This window comes from Hyposmocoma kahamanoa, unplaced genomic scaffold, assembly GCF_003589595.1.
Source record: "Hyposmocoma kahamanoa isolate Upper Pololo Valley unplaced genomic scaffold, ASM358959v1 230, whole genome shotgun sequence".
Taxonomy (NCBI): Eukaryota; Metazoa; Arthropoda; class Insecta; order Lepidoptera; family Cosmopterigidae; genus Hyposmocoma; species Hyposmocoma kahamanoa.
In genome coordinates, this window is record NW_020653749.1 from 737,569 (window position 1) to 758,144 (window position 20,576).

The 20,576-nt window shown below is 35.4% G+C and overlaps 1 protein-coding gene across 1 annotated transcript in view; it reads left to right on the top strand.

Annotated features, from left to right (window-relative positions):
* Positions 1 to 16,784: 16,784 nt before the first annotated feature.
* Positions 16,785 to 20,576, top strand: part of LOC113228383 (probable cyclin-dependent serine/threonine-protein kinase DDB_G0292550) — a 5,450-nt gene continuing 1,658 nt past the window's right edge. Inside the window, exons 1-4 of the mRNA XM_026461660.1 lie at positions 16,785 to 16,790; positions 17,087 to 17,281; positions 17,674 to 17,727; positions 18,285 to 20,477. Of these exons, the coding sequence (XP_026317445.1) occupies positions 16,785 to 16,790; positions 17,087 to 17,281; positions 17,674 to 17,727; positions 18,285 to 20,477 (2,448 nt within the window). The remainder of the gene's footprint in view (positions 16,791 to 17,086; positions 17,282 to 17,673; positions 17,728 to 18,284; positions 20,478 to 20,576) is intronic.

Genomic DNA, 20,576 nt, shown 5'->3' on the forward strand with positions numbered 1-20,576 from the left:
GACCTCAAAATTTCGTGGAATTACATCTATTTGCCAAGTTTTATTGAAATCGGTTACCGGAAAGTGCGTGAAACCGGATTGATCCCCTAGTTTGCCACCCTTAGAGGTGGAATATTTTCTTCAAATATAAATGGGACCAATACTGAATTACCCTCTTTCCAATAAAAAAAGAACCATCAAAATCGGTTCACAAATAAACGCGTAACATATATACAAAAAAAAACAATCGTATTGAGAACCTCCTAATTTGAAGTCGGTTGAAAATACGACCATGGCTCCTTTTTTTCAGTATGAAATTGTACATAGAAATAGCAAATGAGCTTATTATGTTGATCTTGTTACAAAGGGGCATTACAATGTTAAAAAATTTGTTGGTCATTTGCATTGACATGGCCAATGGTCATTTGTAAATAATTTTATTTCTGTATACCGCCATTTCGCCCATTCAAAGCGAAAGTCTCAGTACAGAGTACTAAAAAAACCGACCTCAAAAGTACGTGGAATTACGTCTATTTGCTAAGTTTCATTGAAATATCCCCTAGTTCGCCACAATACAGGACTTGATACTGGTAATAATAAAAAAAATAGGTTCTCACTACAACACTACTCAAAGTATCGAGAGAAAAACGCCTTGAATTGGAGAAATAGCAAAATCAACTAAATAATTGCTAAAAGTAATTGCTCCTAAATTAAAGTTAGGCGCTATTTATAAAAATGAATCTTCATGCGTGAACAGCCACCCTTTGAGGTGGATGATTTTCTTCAAAATGAAATGGGACCACTATGGAAATACCCCCTTTCCAACAAAAAAAGAATCATGAAAATCGGTTCACAAATACCGGAGTCACCGCGTAACATACATACAAAAAAAAAACATACAGTCGAATTAAGAACCTCCTCCTTTTTTGAAGTCGGTTAAAAAGAGTGGTACTACTAATTTTGAAAAAAGAATAAAGAATGAATTCGTCATGATAGTGGCCTGTATTATTTTTAACCGACTTCAAAAAAAAAGGAGTAGTTTCTCAATTCAACTGCATTTTCTTTTTGTATATATGGTACGCGTTACCTCATTCTGCGGCTGCTGTTCATACGGCATTGGTGAACCGATTTTGATAATTCTTTTTTGTTGGAAAGGGGGTACCTCAGTATTGGTCCCATTTAAAGGGGGGGATGAATCCGGTTTCGCACACTTCCCAGTAACAGGTTCAATAAAACTTGGCAAATAGATGTAATTCCACGTACTTTTCAGGTCGGTCTTTTGAATAAAATCGTTACAATTATAGAATTGAAAATAGTCAAAAGAGACCACGGTACCAGAGCCCCAAGTGTAGTTCCTTTGGAAGTCCACTGAGATAATATTGCAATTATGATATTATTTGTTATCCTGCTGAAATCTAGTCGCAATGGCAGTTGAGTCTCAACCGAATGGCAGTGATGTCATTCATTCATTTATTCAATCGCTAAAGAACAAGTTTTAGTATTATGACACGTAATTTAGTTTTTTAGATTACTCCGCCAAAACGTTAGTTCGAAATTTGTCAAACTGAAGTTGTACCACATTTTTATCATACGTCTTTGCTTATTATAATATGTTTGCATTTTTACATACGAAAAACCGAACTACGCAGATTTCATTTTATTGGATTATAATAATCGGCGTACAGCGATTACATAATAACACTTTAGTGGTTTTATCCCAACCACGTTGGATGGTTGAATTTACGTAGCATATCACGTGATGCGCAGCGAATGAGGTAATATCAATATGGCGTAATGTAATTCAAGGTTAAATACAGATCCATATGTATATCTGTGATAGGGGGTGCCGCTAGTGTCTAAGGGATGGGAAAATAGATTTAAAGAAGCTTTATATAATAATTGAAAATTTTAGACCAGTGAAATGAACTTATTTTTAACCGACTTCAAAAAAAGGAGGAGGTTCTCAATTCGTCTGTGTTTTTTTTTATTTTTGTATGTATGTTACGCGATAACTCCGCCATTTGTGAACCAATTTTGATAATTCTTTTTTTGTTGGAAAGAAGGTACCTCAGATGTGGTCCCATTTAAATTTCAACAAAATATTCCACCTCTAAGGGTGGCAAACTAGGGGATGAGTGACTTTTGAGGTCGGTTTTTTAACCGGAGGTTACGTTATTTAATTTACTTTTTTTATCTCGACAGTTTTTTGTAAAATAGTAACAACCTCGTAGGCTTACATTAGTAACTTGATAATCAACAACTTATGTTCATTATCTATTTACGAAACATAATTTTTCATCACACTTGCTCGTAACACTGTCATGACATGCAGGCAAAGTCGACATTAGGAATGCTAAATTATATTACAAAATCTCGAGCCATTAAAGTTTCTAACAAACTCTCGTTAATAATTTCGTAACTACCGCATCATAATAGTACATTCACAATGTACTATTATGTTGTATTTTTTGGATCTGAATTTCGTAGTAAGGTAGCTGGTTCAAATGTGCAAGCGTCTTATCCGACGTCCCGCTCCTGCGTTTTGCATCGAATTGGTATTTCGTCACCTTCTTTCTCAAACTCGTATCTTATAAAGAGTGGTTATTCAGGAGACGACAAAACTTTTTTGCAATTCAGTAACTTTGTGTTTTAAGATACGAGTAAAGTAAGGCGACCTGTTTAATTGTTTTTGTACGAAAATAGAACCAAGTTATGGACCAAAAGGTCGTAGTTTATGATGTCAGTAATATGGTCCTGCGTGGTTGTTTGTATTTTACTAGTAACCCTATATAAAGGACATATTATAAAGGAAGCACAGCGCTTCGCCATAGCCATTTTCCCATCCCTGCCTATGCAAAGTTGCTACAAAGTAATTGAATCAGTTAGTTTTATGTCATACCACAGAAAAGTTTGTGGTACAAAAGCCGTGTGTTGCTTAGATCCTTTTTTACCAAAAGTAAACGACGCATTTCTAAAATATACTTACAAAGGTAATAGCAATAATAGCTATATAAGTAACGATTGCCTATAAAGTAGAGGTATAAAATTTAAATAATAAGAGAAGTTATACAAGGTTCTTTATAAGAAAAAAATAAGTTTTTTTTTAATTTATAATTTTTATGTGATTTAAATCGAGTGCAATTATGTAAAACATGTGTGTATACGCGTGGACTTTTTTATATATTAAATATATTGTTGAAAAACACAACTTTTTTATTCATTTTCCCTACAATCATAAAACGACTTTAGATAACTGACGTTGACGCGGCTGAAATTACGCGCCCCGTTGTGATGAATTACGACATTTAAATTTATTTATACCAACACTTATAAACTGTCATTACAAAGAAATACAAACTAATTTGTTTCACAGTCACATTGTAGAGGTACATTACATTTTTAATTGACTTCAAAGAAGGAGGATGTTCTTTTTTTGTTGTATTGTTGTGCGATAACTCCTGCATTTGTGAACGGATTTTCTTGGTTCATTTTTTGTTGGAAATATGGTGATTTAAATTTTAAGAAAATATTTGTCAAACTAGGGGATGAATCACCCTTTGATTTAATTTTCAATGAAAAATTTTTAATGGCGGAAAAAATGTCTAATGGCGTGTTTACACAGGGTCGATTGTCGATGAAGCAGATATACAAACCATATTTGTGTTGCAAAAACAACCGGTTAGTTCTGCGTACCGTTTAGGTTCTCGGGTTTCTCTCAGAGAAAGCTTAAGGAGACTGGTATCATGACTGTGATTTCACAATACGTTTGTTCAAATGTTTTGTATACCCGTCAAAATATACATAATTTCATTAGGAAACAAGATATCCTTTATATTAACCTTAGAACTAAGTCCAAACTCATGGCACCACGATTTCGTTTAACTAAGGTAAACGATTCTTTTACGGGGAGCCGTATTACGTTTTTACAATAAGATTCCGGAGCATATATATTCAAATTATAATTTCCTAAATGCATAACTTACATTAAAAGTATTTTAATTGAAAAGTCACATTACAAAATTGAAGATTACGTGTTAGATAAAGATGTATGGAACGACGACATGGGTCTAGGTTCCACACAAATTTGATTCTAAGTACCAATTAAGTTTATTTGAAACGAGCAATGCTTAGAGTTTCTTACTCGTTCTCAGGGAAGAGTGAACGAGCAGTAGCTTAAAAAATGACGTTTTCTAGTCTGAATTTATCTTAGAGGATGGAAAGAAAGAATGATTCTTTGACTTTGACCCGCGCGCGCATCTGTGACTGCCGACACGTTGATACTTGTTTGACCGACCTAGTCGACTCAGAGGACTTCGGCAGCGGACTACAAAGTCGTCAAAGTGACGGTCGTCGAAGTGTTAGGTATAATGAGTAGGTTGCCTTCTTCGGCGGGCAAGCGAATACCACAACAGTTGCAGCGACACTCAGGGCTTTAAATCGCAAAAGATCTGTGGGGCGCTCCTGCTGTGCCCGTCACCCAGAAATTTAAGTTGGCAAGTCCCATGTGTAATTTAATTTCATCAGCACCCTTTTCATACCTTTCAAAATCGGAACACAGTAATGCTGGCATTACTGCTTGACGGCTGAAATAAGTAAGGTGGCTGTACTTCCCTGGACGTAATGAATGAATGATAATTTTATATGCAGAACTCTACTACAACTAAAAATGAAATCAACTAAAGTAATATTGAATTTTTTTCTCCATAAAGAGGTCCAAGATGGTCAATAGAGACACTCAATGGAGAGGACGATCATTGAAACCTTCGTGACGGCATGTACCTACGAGTATATTTCTAAATTATGTACATTTATGGCTGTTTAGTGGGAAATTCTGATAAAACCTGCATGTTCACAGCTCTTGGAAAACGTGTGAACCACCAACCGCATTGAGTTAGCGTTTGAATGGGACGAATGATGTTGCCATCTGTAGTATTTCATGAAATACTTATAATTATTTATAAACTTTGATCCTATCGTTTTTAATTGTCATGTTATGCCATTGCTCTGAACCCAGCTCTCCTGCTAACTGATAGAGAATAGGCATAATAAGTCCACCACAGACCAAATAAAATCCGCCATTTGTACTATTTTGTGTGCAATAGAGTTTTAAAAAAGTACTTTTTTACACTGACTGAACCTTTCCGAGTACTTTGCCTTCGGAAGAAAGAAAGGCACATTCAGCAAATTCTAAATTCATAGACATAAATGTGTTTAAATATTTTTCAGGATTTTATGATAAAAATAATAGTAAATATCGAGTTCTTAGGTTTTCGCGATTGTTACACATGGAAATGAAACTATTTTTCCGGATTTATTTTTATTTTATGATCACGGTTGACTGAGGTGGTGACCATGGGACCTGTAAAGGGCCCGAAACGTCGGTTTGTTTGAAAAAACAAATATACGCGATTTAAATCCGGAAAAATAGTTTCATTTCCTAATAATAGTAAAGTTAAAACATACATTTGATATTAAATAGTTTAATTATGTTATAAGTGTATGCCACATGTTTAATACAGAAACTTTCATTGTATAACGTTCTTTTTTAACTTAGTAGAAAAAAATATATAACTGTATACAAAGGGCATAATTAATTTAAATATTACTTTTAATAGTTGACTCATGAATAGTTTTATCTTTACCATGTACCTTTTTGTGTTAATATATTGTAATTCAACTACATAATAAGGGCACAGTTCCGTATTTAGGAAAATGTTTTCAACGCAATAAACGGCAAATATGACTTTATATAATCTGATTATTGAAGTCAGGTATGCCCTTTGAGCTTGCTGTGTAGAGATACATTTCTACAAGAAAGTACCTTGTTAGATTGTCCTTCATTTCCTGATCCCGAATATGTATGTAACTCGATTTTAGTGACCTTAGATAGTAAACTTCAATGGTTTCCACATATATCTTCCCTGGCCAGCAGATTAAGCTCCGCTGCATACGCAGTCCGCAGAATACGTGAGCTTACCGACGTTATTACAGCTAGAATAGTTTACTTACTTCCATAGTATAATGTCCTACGGGATTCTCATGTGGGGTAAAGCGGCAGACATTCAAACCATTTTTGTATTGCAAAAACGAGCGATTGGTTATGTGTACCATTTAGGTTCTCGGGTTTCTCTCAGAGAAAAGTTTAAGGAGACTGGTGTCACGACTGTGGCATCACAGTACATTTACTCAAATATTTTATATGCCCTTAAAAATATTCATAAAATTTCAATAAGAAAAATGATGTCCATAATATTAACCTTAGAGCTAAGTCCAAACTCACGATTTCGCTTAACGAAGTAAGATTCCGGAGCATATGTAGGTATATTAAGATTATCATTTCCTAAGTTTAAAAACTACATACTAAAAATATTTTGATTGAAAAGTCGTATTGCAATATTGAAGACTGCGTAGTCTTAAATAAAGATGTATGGAAATACGACATGGTTCTAGATTCCACACAAATTTGATTCAAGGTGTACTCCATAGCTTTTAAGTTTATTTGAAAAAAGAAATCCCTAGAGTTTCTTGCTCGTTCTTCTCAGGGAGGTCAGCGTAGTGAACGAGCAGTAGCTTAAATGTGACGTTTTCGAGTGTCAATGTATTTCACCTATGGAATTAATGATTCTTTGACTTTGACTGTGACTTTGATAAAAATATTAGTTGTGCCCTTTTTCGTTCCGATGGCAAACAGAACTAAAATGTTTTCAACATGGCCGCCGAACCGCGGTAAACGTGTAGAACACAAATATTATAGGTATTATGTATTGGTTTGATGTGCATTCAAATATTATGGTAGATAATTTGATGTCTTTCGGAATCTACAGAAAATGTACACATCAAGCTACACATTGACGTATCTTGTTCCGTTGCACTGGAGGCGATTTTCGAACAAAAATGTGTAGTCTGATGTGCCGTTGACCGTACAATGTCTAGGAAAATTCGCATAATAGTTTGACTGAAAATAATTGTAGAACATTTGTGTTTAGGTGTACCAGAATCTCATGGCATTAAATATTAGAAAAATCGAACGACTTTCACCTGGCAATATCAACTTGTCATATGCCAATTCAAAAATTACTTCTGTCAAATGGCTGTTTGCTAAATTTTTTCACTTGAAAACAATAATTACAGATATTTTTATTGCAATAATTACAGATAATCCGCTTCAATCTCAAGCAAAAACATTGTAATAATGTTTGTCGCAAAATCAGCTATGAATTAGGTCATTAGGCATCTAAGTCACAATTCACGATTTAGAAGGTCTCAAATCTTACCGATTAGTAGAAGTATATAAACTTGATCTTTGAAATTTCAACGAAGCCAAATCAATGTAGGTATGTGGTATATAATTTTTGTCGGTACCGGTGCTGGTCGGCAAGACTACAGTGTGCAGACAATAATTGGTAAAAAAAAGATAAATAGCGTAAACGCGAGTTACTTCAAACTGCAAACGGTAATTATATCTATCACTTACAATTTTATTCATATATTTTTGTTATATTTTAAAATGTGTCATATATTACTTACCTTTCTCACACACAAATTCATACGGATCATAAAATATCTACAGATTCAGATTCAGATTAATTTATTTCTCAAATATAACATTACAGTATAAATTGCACTACATATCAAAGTATAAGAAATTATATTGAGATCGTCAGACAAAAAGGAAAATTATAAGAAAAGCACACAATAACCGCTAACGCGATGCGCTCCTCCTACCGCAAAATTGCGGCTACGAGGATAGATCAATTCTGGTCAATTAAAATATATGAAGTATTTGTTACATTTTTGCCCACATTTTGCACATTTGCCCACTACAAATTTGAATTTGTCTATAAGCCGTCACATTCTTAATAATTTTGAAACTACCTGTATGTTATAACTAAATAGCGCGCGTCACTCATGGCCGCTTTAGCGGCCCGCGAGGGCTTTCTTTGGGACTTGTGACAAATTGGGAATTAGACTTCATATTTCAGCAGAGAATCCGCTTTGGTTGAGTTTGGATGGGAGGGAGCAGGGTAATTGACGGCTCTAGTTTATTAAAAGGGTAGTTGGTATTAAATATCTCAGAACAAACCAGTCGTATATCATTGACAGCTGCAAAGATTCAGAATAGTCAATTTCGTATGGCGGCCATCTTAAATTCGTCATATCAGAACACTTTCGGTTCTGGTAGAACTTGACCAAAATCCTTGACAACTTTTATTGAAGAGCCATGTTTTCACTATTCTAAGATATCCGAATTTTCTCGTACTCTCTGAACCCTTCCGGCCACTATTCCTGTGAATAATTTTAAACGATCTCTGTTCTGTAGGAGGAACCTACCTAAATGTCAGTGGTAATCGAGCTACTTCCATATAGTAAGTTGCGCGTTGCGCGAAGCCTGTGTGTTAAACTTATAACTGTTCGGGTAACTGACAAATCACAATACTCTATATTTCTAGATAATTTCTATAGAATGTCATTGAATTCAGCTTAGGACCAAACTTCTACATTATCGTAACTTCTTATCATTCCAAATTTTTCAAAATTTTTTAAACATATTCTATTTGCCGTAAGCATCGTCAACATAAAATCGACCTTATCTTAATGTACTACACTTTCAATTATATTCATACGATTTAAGTTTCAATCAATTTGATTGCGTTAATACCACGTCATTAAACAAACAAAGTAGGTAGTAAATAAATACTTATTTACGTGTACAAGTAAAAATACATAAATATTATAACATTAACACATAAAATATATTCATGTAAATTGTGTACACTGTAATTTAACGCTATTGAGTTAACTATACATTTATTGAAAATAATTTTGTTTGTAGTTATATTTACAAGAAATTTCACGGTTATACATATCGGTTATTATATAAAATTTGGATAAAGGGTGTGGTTATTAATACAAAGATCGCACAGAATAAAACCCTTCGATCCGGCCGGATTCGAACTGACGTCTTCTAGCAAACCATGCCAAACGCTATGCCAACTAAGCCACGGAACGAACCACCGCACCTCACGAATATGTCTATGTGCAACAAGTTCTCGTATCTTTGTGTTTGGTTTTCTACAACTTTTAGCCGTAACGCCATCTATAAGAATCTATGAAAGTATTTCGTCACTTTACAACTACCAGCCCTGGTTAGAGATCATTGTATTAATATTTATAACAAAATAGTGGCGTAATTTAACAAAAAAATAATTGAATATCAATTCAATACAAATTTAATTGAATGGTGTGGTTTTGTACACTTATGATCATCTCGCTTCTATTGTCGCTTGCTAAAGGAATAGAGCCCAGTGCCACTAGCCTTGAGTAGTTCATGAACTACCAACTGTCGGGAAATAATTCTCGACACGAACTAGTTCCTCCGCTGTTCTGAGAGTTTCTCTTGCACTTTGACCGTCAAGAGGTTTCCGATCACTGGGGAAAATATAACTAAAGCAGAGAACAAAAAACAAAAAACTGAAGTATACCATTTTGATCGTGTGCCTATTACTTCTTCACTACTAATAATAATTCGTTGATTTTCTCAAAACATTAATAAATAACACCTATAGATTGTTGAAGTTCCTAAACTAGGCAATTGTGCCCTCACTAACGCACATACTTGTGTTGCGTCGCAGAGACCGTTTTATATTTAGTATTGACACATGTTTTGTAAATTTAGGGAAAACATATATTCCAATTGTTTTCGGCTGTGCTCTGATATTGAATTTGACATAATATACTGGCAATAATCTACTGCGTGTGTAGGCGTGGGCGTGTGTGTGTGTGTATGTGCATGAGCATGTGCGTGCGCGTGCGCGCGCGCGCGTGTGTGTGTGTGTGTGTGTGTGTGTGTGTGTATGTGTGCGTGCTTGTGTTCGGTCGGCGTTCATTCAATCTGGAATATGAGCTATCGAGTTTCTGCTAGTGTCAAAGAACAATTCAAAGTTACAATATTTACCTTATAGGTGCACAGCGGTGGTCTAGAGAACGGTTGTTTCGCAATTAAGAGGTCTAGGCGGTTCGAACCATAGTGGAGATATGTACCTACCTATGACTTTATTTTCTTAACCTGGTCTAAGGAGGCGCATTCGATAACTCTTAGAGGATGGAAAAAATAAAGGCCAAAAACTAACTTCAGTGCCATTTTGTATTGAGAGGAAGAGGACATTGCTGTGGGGAAAATATTAAAAAAATATTGAAAACTAAAAAATTGCATAAGTCTGAACATTTTCCTGTGTTTGCTTAAAACTTTTTGGTTTTTTCAAATTTGCACAGATAATAAATTAAACATAAATGTTTTGAAAATTGACTTTGTTTTGAAAACCTTGCCTAGAGTTTAAATTGCAAACTATTCTAGTCACTTGCTACGTATGGGTGAAGTGTGTAAGAGAATGTAACTAGATATACCTACTGCAAGAGTCCGTGCGTACTCTTTCACTGTTTTGTTTATAATAATACTTAGTTATTTATTACAAAAATTAAGACAAGAAGTACAAAAAATGTCATTACCAGAAAGATATGGAGGTGCCCAAGGTGCCAAGAAATTTAAAAAGAGCCTATATGTATTATAGGTAGGTATGTGAAGATTGGGCTGAATGCTCTTAATACCATTTGTTGTATCGTGAAGCTTAAACTGAATGGGAGAGATTGGGAGCATTTGTGCGACCGATAAACGAAATCAAAAAAGGGGTTGCATACCTACTCTTGCCGATACATATGCGTACTCTCACCCATAGTAAGTTGCACTATTTTATTAATTACTACCACATTATTAATTATAATTACTTTACTGCATCACTATGTAAGGGTCAGATTAGTAAAGTACTAAATAAAACAACTGTTGATTGTCTAACTTTTTGTTTTCATTTTACACCGTAAGTGCGTCTTTTTAAACCAGACTACACTAGCGGATGTTTAACCGGTCCCTAACAGCTGAGGAAAATGTGATAATGAAGTCTTTCTTTTTTCATAATACCAAGTGACGGGACGGACAAGTCGTGAGCCTGGTGGTAAGCGACACGCCTCTCCGTAACAGTTGTAGTGCCAGTCAAAGCTTTATACCGCAAAGATCGGAGGGGCATTGCCACGACGCCCTTCACCCTGAGACATAAGTTGACAAGTCCCAATTTCAACAGCACCCGTATCCTTCAAAACCGAAACGCAGTATTTATTTATTTATTTATTTATTTATTTATAATTTGTAGCATAACAGACAAGAAATTATCAGACAAGAGTAATTATCACATTGCTGCTTGGCGGCAGACCTAGGTAATAAAAATGGAAGTAAATTAATTTGCTACTCCGCGAACCCAGTGAAGGTTAAATCGTGCAAAATAGCTGCGCTTGCGTTGAAATTTTTTTCACGCAGTTAATTATCTCATCCTCCCTCCGCATAAAATTAATAAAATCAATAACACAAGCGCAACTACAGTCAACAACTCTGGACAGGATGCCTCAAGCAAGTGCAATAAATGCGCATACGCCAAGAAGCTGGCTTCTATGCCCTAAAAGATGGTTTTTAACTCAGAGGATGGAAAAAAATGTTTTCAACTTCAACTTTTGTATCTATGGCTTCGTAGTTTTGCGCGACGATATCGCCAAAAAAAATGTTTTTAATATTTTTTCTACTCCTGTATTTTAACCTGTGAATTATAATTTCATAAACCATATCACAAAGGCGCTCTTTTTAGTGCGAGTATCATAGAATCAAAATTCTATTGTCTATGAACTCGAAACTGAACTGAAAAATTTCATTTTAAGTGGTTCTGCCATAATTTTTTTTTTTAATTAATTAAGGCTTTGGCAAAGCCATCAGCCTAAACATGAAGTTTAATTATGTTTCTGTAAATGTGGCCGCCACAAAGAGGATAGGCAATTTGAGGCGGCGTGCTTGGATTGACTCGGGATTCCTTAAAACGGGCCGGTACTGGTATTCTAATTCGAGATTCGTATAATTTCGCGTTTTAATCTTCGATTAAGGCACAATAGCACTATCCTATTCCACTTTAAACTAGATTTCACAAAATAACTGAAAGTCAAAATAAAAACGAAACTTTTCCCTCCAAAAGGTCCAGAGCGAATCAAGTTCTGCCATAATAAGTTTAAAAAAAAGAACGTGGTCTTTTTGCTGATTAAAATATCAAATATGAGGCTACTCCTAATCCCTCTTGATTGGTCCAAGAGCGGTTACACAAGGCGATGTAAACGCGATGCAAGCACGCGACGGCATCGATACAAACGCGCGATTGTATCGATGTATCGCTGATAGACGTAGCCATGCGTAACCACTCTAAAAGTCTTACAACCGGGACATAAACCTTTATAAAATAAATACTTACATAAGTGGTACAGCGAGTTCATGAAGCGGTACTTCGCCACTTCTATTCTATCTCTTCGGTTTTTTGTTTTTTATCGTTTGTTTGGCTTTCGTTAGAGTTTGTTGTCATACATTGTTAATAAAATACCATTAAACTTACAATAAATGGACGACGGGTCTAATACAAAAACCACGAAAAAAATGTCCCAAGTCAACCTATTTAAACGTAGTGACATGTAAAGGAATATGAAAAAGCTAAAACGTTGAATTTAAATTGTAATGTCATCGCAGTACTGTCTAATTTTGCTTGCTTCGCTGTCAGTCGAACAAACGAAGACTAAAGCGTGAATGACGCTCTGTATACGATTTTAACGCCCTATAAGTTCGGACACTTTTTAGCGCGGACCCGACGTCCATATAATTGTAAGTCAATTTAAAATACACATTAAATATTTGATGTGTTTAATTATATTAATTTCTCATTTCTCGTCGGAGATAGTGCAATTACGCGTAACTAACATTTGATTAGGAGTTTCCATTTCGGTAATTTAGTCGCCAAATCAAATCCGCGTAAGATTTACGGGGATGTATTGTTATCACTCCGTAGATAATATAAATTAATGCTTATTGTGCAAAAAATGAAAGTCGTAGCCAGTCTCCTATGAAATTTGGTTTAGTGCAGATACGCGCCAATAGTAGATACGCGGATTTGCACTATCCCCGATGACATGCAAATAGATCTTAAAATCTCGTACCTATAATTCGACTTTTGGAACCCTCATTATGCAACGCTCTGCCGTCCTCTTCGGTCCTCTAATACACTCCTACTAAACATGCCTCCGATTTTTACTCAAACTCGTTTACTGTATCTGCTATACGGTTATGGAATTCTTTTCCTGAATCAATTTGACGATCCCCTTCTCTTGATTCCTTCAAACGACGTGTTAAGGAAAATTTCCATAACTACTAATTTTGTTTTTTTTCCCTCAATTCCCTTTTTATTTCCTTTTTGCTTTGTGGTATAATCGTCGTCTGTTATTTTATTTATTATTACTACTTTTTATAATTTATTTTATTATCCTACAAAATATTCGCTTATAAAGACGCTTTCATTACAAGATATTCTTTAGCTGCACCTCCCTTTCCAACTCTTGTTTGGAAGAAATTGCTACTTAGCAATAAGGCCGCCTGTTGTACATTGGCTTACTCTGTGATACTTACATTATGTGTTGTCGTTGTAATTTTAACGTGCAATAAAGAATATTTCATTCGTTCATTCATTTATTCATTCAAAGTATTATAACAAATAAGGTTAGTAACATTGTGCCTACGTCGAAATCACATCCCGTATATAAAAGCAATAACCGCAGTATATAAGAAAGAAGTAGGTACATAGTTTCTGTAATTCGTACCTATATAATGAGGGCGGAGGTGGTTTGTGTTTTTTGTATTTACTATTTGATAACGTGTTTAGATGTGAGTATGATTTGCTCTTTATTTCTAGTTTCTGGTGCGTGTATTGCAAACTGTTGTACGATATTTTGAAATTTAAACTTTATAAGTATAATGCAATATGTAGATTCCTATAATAGAAGCGAAGCGGAATTGTGGGTGGAGTCTTTTAAACCGAAGTGGAAACAACATGAGATATGCTAATACGAATGACCCATTTTCATTATGTGGACATATGTCCGTTTATTACTGTTGTGAACACATTTTTTCCTGATTAATTGTGGCAATGCAGAGCCAAAATAGTGTTTATATTTTTCCTTCCAATTGTTTAACTCTAGTTCTCTTGATGGACTTAACATCGGTAGGGCGCGTGTTCCCGTTAAGTAAAGTCGCCGGGTCTATGCAAGAATTCGTGTCGTTTCTACACACGAACTGTGTACACTGCCTCGGCGCCGGACAAGAAAAAAGTCTTTTCTACCCCCGACACGACGCGCTCTGCCCCATACAGGGGCGGGGTGAGGTACATTGTCAGTAAACGAAGAAGGTTTATACGCGTGGACGGGAGTTGCTTAAGAGCTCTCATGCCAAAAAAGTTTTGACGTTGGCTCCGCCCAAATTTGTGAAACAAATATATGCCTGAAGTTCGCGTGACATGCGACAGGAGACGTTGAATTTTGCGCATTAAAAGTACCAAATTCATTTTAGCGGAATAACTCTAAAACTAAAGGGATTAAAAAAAGATCCGTAGTGACAGTTGTCGATCATGCATAAATATAATTAATTATCTAATTTTTGTCCTAACAACCTATAGCATTTCGAGGATGAATCGAAAAAATGTGAAAATTAGAGGTCATTTCGTGATTTTTATCTATCGAGGAAACTTTATTGTTTTATGTTTCTGATTAATGTCTATGCTTGAATATATCGTATAGTTACTCATACAATATTTTATTTTTAACTTTAAAGTGGATATACCCCTCTAAAATCAAATCGAAGATTAGGAATTTTTCCTCTGCTCCCTCTTAATAGTCAAAATATACAACAACATATTTCTTCCCACAGTGGTTAGTAAAACGACAGTTACCTGGAGGACTCATAATGCACTGAGACCTTTTATCCTACACACGTCTGTCCGAAAGCATTCGTATCGTGTACATACTCATAATTTTCTCGTCTGCAACAGACACGAAATGTTTTCGTGGCTAGATCCGACAAAGTTCTTGTCGTGTACAAGACCATTCTCATCTTTTCTGTAGCAGACACGTCGAATTTCGCTTAGCCTTCGCACATAATAATTATGATATACCTTCTCTTCTTCATTAATTACTGCATCTAAAAGCCAAAATAGTATTTAGGTTGCCGAAAAGACTTTTCCTTCTATATTTTCCCTTCCAATGGGTTAACTCTACTTCGATTAATGGAACTAAGGTCGATACTCTTCGCACATAATAATTAGGATGTTCCATAAACAATTATTAATTTATTTCATTAACATTATTCCTTTTATTACCTATATTCAAATAAAACGTGCATCAAAACATGAATTCATAGATAAAAAATTATTTGTAATGAAATTTTATTATAGATTTAATAATTAATGGAAAAAAAATGCATTTACTGTTTCTGTATGCCGTTTTTGCAACACGTGGTTAAAGTCTCCTAAAATGAGAATTTATAATTTAAAAGAACCGACTTCAAAAGTTAACTCCGCTTTCGTTGTGTTCGTTACCGTGGTCACCTCAAGGGTAATTGAAACGCATAAAGGCGGCTTCCCATGACCCGTCCTTCGTTTTTCATGGCGCGCGTTTCGCGCAAACGCGCTGTGGGAAGACTCGCCCGTGGCTGCCTGTTTGGTTCCGCCGCGATTTAGTAACTTCACGGAAGAAAAAAAAACAATGGAATTGCCTTAACCCTCGACTATTATAGGCACTGATGTCGCCAAAACTCACACACTCTTAATTGAAAACACTACAAAATCTTGATTGGTCGCAGTTTCAAATTTAAAAAGAAATAATAAATTCTGGATTGTCACCTGGCCTGTCACCCTGAGACATAAGTTGACAAGGCCATGTCCCTGTAAATTCATCAGCACCCTTACCCTTCAAAACCGAAACACAGTAATGCTCACTTGACTGCTTGGCTGCAGAAATAGGTAGCACTTTCTTGAACGAACTCTTCCAAAAGGAGCTCTACTGACTACAAACTATACTTGTCAATATTGAAGATAGTCTGCACGTACAGCGTTTGTTCAAGGCTACCAAATTATTACATTGTCATCGGATTTACAAAGTATCACAAATATTCAAGTCGATAGGACAAGTGGCAATAAAATATTTATTTTACTACATGGGCGAGATCCCTACAATAACTAATAAAAGAGCCATAATAACCATCCCGATTAAAACCATAAAAATACCGACATCAGAAATCAATCCATCCTTTTTGGAGCCACGATGCTTGATATACAAACAAAAGCTTCCATCTCTTTTTTTGCATCGGGGTAGAATAATAAGAGACTCATCCGTTAAAGAGAAAAATTTCTTCATTTCACATAGTTGTCGTATGAGCTTTGAGGCCCTTTGCAAGTGTCCTGGCAGTACCAAGTTAACATATTTATTTGTTATGCAAGGCTGCAAAGTTGTTTGACGCGAGAGCTTGTATTAAAACCTGAGCCAGCATAGGAAGCTAAAATAGAAGCCTGAGCGCAGCGAGGGTTTCAAAGCACGAGACGCAATACAACTTTGCTGCCGAGCGTAACACACTTTTCACCTCTCTATAGCGAGGAAAATGGTAGATAAAAGGAAAATAGTTGAACTATAAAATATCAGCTTTATTAATCAAAAGAAAAGTTTATCTTCGCATGCGTTCTGAATTTACACCTCATACATTTTTATTCTTACTTACTTCATACTTTTATTTGGTGTGATTAAGTGTTTATTGAAATTGTTTTAGTTCTTCGACGAATTAAAATAATTTAATAAACACAGTTAGTTATTGTCAATTTAATGTCAACATCAATAAGAATGAAATGTAGGTACCAATGGATGTATATTGCATAAATAAGTAGTGTACGAGAATTCGAGTAGTTGAATGTTTAATTATCTTTTTTTTCATCGAAAGAAAAAGTTAGGCGCACCACGGTCCATCATCAAGTTCCAAGTTCAAAAACCTTTTCCACGATAGCGTGCGAAACACGCTTTTTAGCGGCGGTTTTAATGACAAAGAAAGCCTTTCCGAGCTTGTGGACGAAAAAGTAATTTTTCTTTAATTTATTCGGGTACCGTACCAGGAACTCACATCGACGAAATAAATAGTGTAATTGTTTAATATTTTACGTTACAGGATATCCAAGCAGCTAATGAAAACAAAAATGCCAAGCGAAGCCTCGGAATCGAAGAGGGTACTTTGAACGTCATCCGTAACATTATAGAAAAAGAATTTGAAAATGATAACGCTATCGTAAAGAAGGCTATCGAAGCCCCAGCCAAAAAACAGCGCTACAAAATTACTGTCAAAAATTTGGGCAATGAGGGCAATGTAAGTATGCACTAAATCAACCATCGCAATGCAGTGTTCGGTCTTCTCTAAGGACAGTGTATTGTTCATAATCTATCACACCGATCTAATGCGTGTTCAGAACTTCATACAACTTCGTAGTGTTGTACCCTCTCCAACATGCAAGTTACATCACGGTATTAATCTTTACCACTAAAAACTGATTATTCTGCGCTGCAGAAGCAGCCTAACTGGAACTGGAATCGTGAGGAGCTTAGATTATCTAATCTAAGCTCCTCACGATTCCAGTTCCAGTTAGGCATATTACAGTGGTTCACATTCTGGCCTGCCTCTAGTGAACTTAACGAAACTTAGTTTACAACAATACTGTGTAACCTTGTGTACGATATAACTACTCTACGATATTTTTTCAGGGCGATAATAAGGAAATTGAAAAAGGGCGCGTGAAGCAAACAGTAACAAAAAGTGTAAGTTTAATAATTACTTGTTTATCATCATATTAATCATTACAATCAAGGGACTTAATTAAGTTTTATGAGTAATTTAGGAGGATAACCCTAATGAAATGATCTTTTTTTGTAATATCAAGTGACGGGACGAACAAGTCGCGTGCCTAATGGTAAGCTACACACCTGTCCATAACAGTTGCAGTGCCACTCAGAGCTTTAAATCGCAAAAATCTGAGGAGCACTGCCACTGCGGCCGTCACCCTGAACATAAATTGACAAGGCCCATGTGCCTGTAATTGAACCAGCACCCTTACCCTTCAAAACCGGAACACAGTAATGCTGACGTCACTGCTTGGCAGCAGAAATAGGCAAGGTGGCAGAATTTCCCTAGATGAACTCTTTCACAAGGAGCTTTACTGCTACTCAAATATAAGACCATTAGGATCATTGATAAATTATTCAAATAACAAGAACTTTGAAGCTTTACGACCTCAGTATGTAGAGACAACATATTTCTGTTAATTATGTTCACTTACTTCAGCGTTCCAATAACAATGCTGTTAATTATTTTGCAGAAACACAAATCTACGATTCGTCGTATCAGTCCAAAATCACACCAAGTAATTATATCGAAAGTCAAAAACACAGTTTCTACTTTGCACGAAAAGGGTAAGGAACATTTACAAGAAGTTTACAATGAGACTACACAAAGCCGTCACGAAGAAGAAATTCATCACAAACCCGATGAAAAACCAAAATTTCAATCAGAAGATTATGAATCTCAAGAATACGTTGTTATAACTCCAAAAACGGAAAGTGCTAGCTCTGTACGAGATAAAAATGTAGAATATATTGGACTTATACAAGTAAAAAAATCACAGCCTAAACGGCTAGAGGAAGGACTGCCCACCTGGGGATTTGGAACTGACAAAAAGCCAGGACCAATTTCCGTACATAGTAAACACAACGCACAAACTCGTACCTTAGGATTCCACCTGGACAAAGGTATTTCTCTTAATAAGCACGGTGCATCTTATAAAGAAAATATATCAGTAGACTTGCCAAATCTTCAAAGTCTTGGCAAAGCCCTAGGAAAAGTTAGTGGTAAATTAGAAGCTAGTGGACATGCACAGTTACCATCCACATCGGCCGTGGAAGTTGGTGGAAATGCACGACTACCAATCGTATCGGCCATGGAAGGTGGTGGAAATGTAATATTGCCAGCCGTAACTAGATTTGAAGTCGGTGGAGGTGCACATTTGACGACCATTCCAAAAGCCCGAAACTTGAAACCACTGGGCAAAAATGATATTGTATCTCATGTGTTTATACTACCGAATGGTAAAATTCAGGTCCCATTAGATGAACACAGTCAAAACATAAAAAGACAACGTACCAAAGGTTTTGAAGCAAGTGAAGATCATACCCATGTTTTTATTTTACCAGGTTATAACAATAATCACATAATAAATGAACCAGAAATTCTTCAGGAAATCAAACCTGAAAATGAAGACCTCGATTATGGTGATTTAGTTGTGTTACCACAATCAGATATTGATAGCAATATCGATGGTTGGTTAAAAGGCACAATATCGTCACAAAATATACTTAATTTATTTGGACGTACTGATAACACAAAAAGTGATAAAAAAGAGGTACAACGTCTTAATTTGGATCTTGGTGAAATTGATCCAGTATTATTAACTCCCTTATTACCTGGCGAGCTTAGTAGTGCTAGTGATGATAGTAGTACTGAAAAGAAAAAACTTAAAAACGCAGTAGAACGTAGTAGTAATAACAGCGAGAATAATAATGAGGAAGATAGCAAAGTTACTAAGTTGGATGAACATAAAGATGCCGATAATAAAGATGCCGATAGTAAAGATGCCGATAATAAAGATGCCGATAATAAAGATGATACTAAAAATGAAACTAAGAGCACGGATGCTAATGACACTAATACAGATCAACCTAATAATGACGATAATAAAGTCCAACTTCGGCAAGGCGCTGAAATTTACAATAATAACAATAACAACAATAATCTTGAAAATGGTTACAGTCAAATTTATAACAACAACAACAACAATAATAATTTCAACAATGACGATTATGGCGGAACCAGGATAATGAACAACAACAACAATAATAACAATAATTTACGTGAAGGGTTATACGAAAATGAGAAAGGACTTCGACAAGGCGCTGCACCCAATAATAACAATAACAACAATTACAACCATGGTAATGGGAACAGTCAAATTTATAATAACAATAATAATAACAACAATTTAAGAGAGGGTTTACAAAAAAATAATAAGGAACTTCGACATGGCGCTGAAATACACAACAATAATAATAATAATAACAACATGGACGGAAATGGCCATAACAAAATTTATAACAACAACAATAATAATAATAACCTTAACTATTTAAGAGAAGGTTTACATTATATTATGATACACTATGCTAATATGACTGAACAGAATGATGGTAATAATATTCAAGATAATGAAAATAGTAAAGAACATGACGAAGATGAAAATAAAATGGAACTTCGGCAAGGTGTAGAAATCCACAATAATAACAATAATAACAATAATATGGATGGAAATGGCAACAGCCAAATTTATAACAACAATAACAACAATAACAACTTCAATGGCGGATATAGTAACAGTCTAGCTTATAACAACAATAATAATAACAACAATTTAAGGGAAAGTGTATATGAAAATGATAAGGAACTTCGGCAAGGCTTTGAAGTACACAACAATAATAATAACAATAACAACATGGACGGAAATGGCAATAGCGAAATTTATAATAACAATAACAATAATAACAATTTAAATAATGACGGA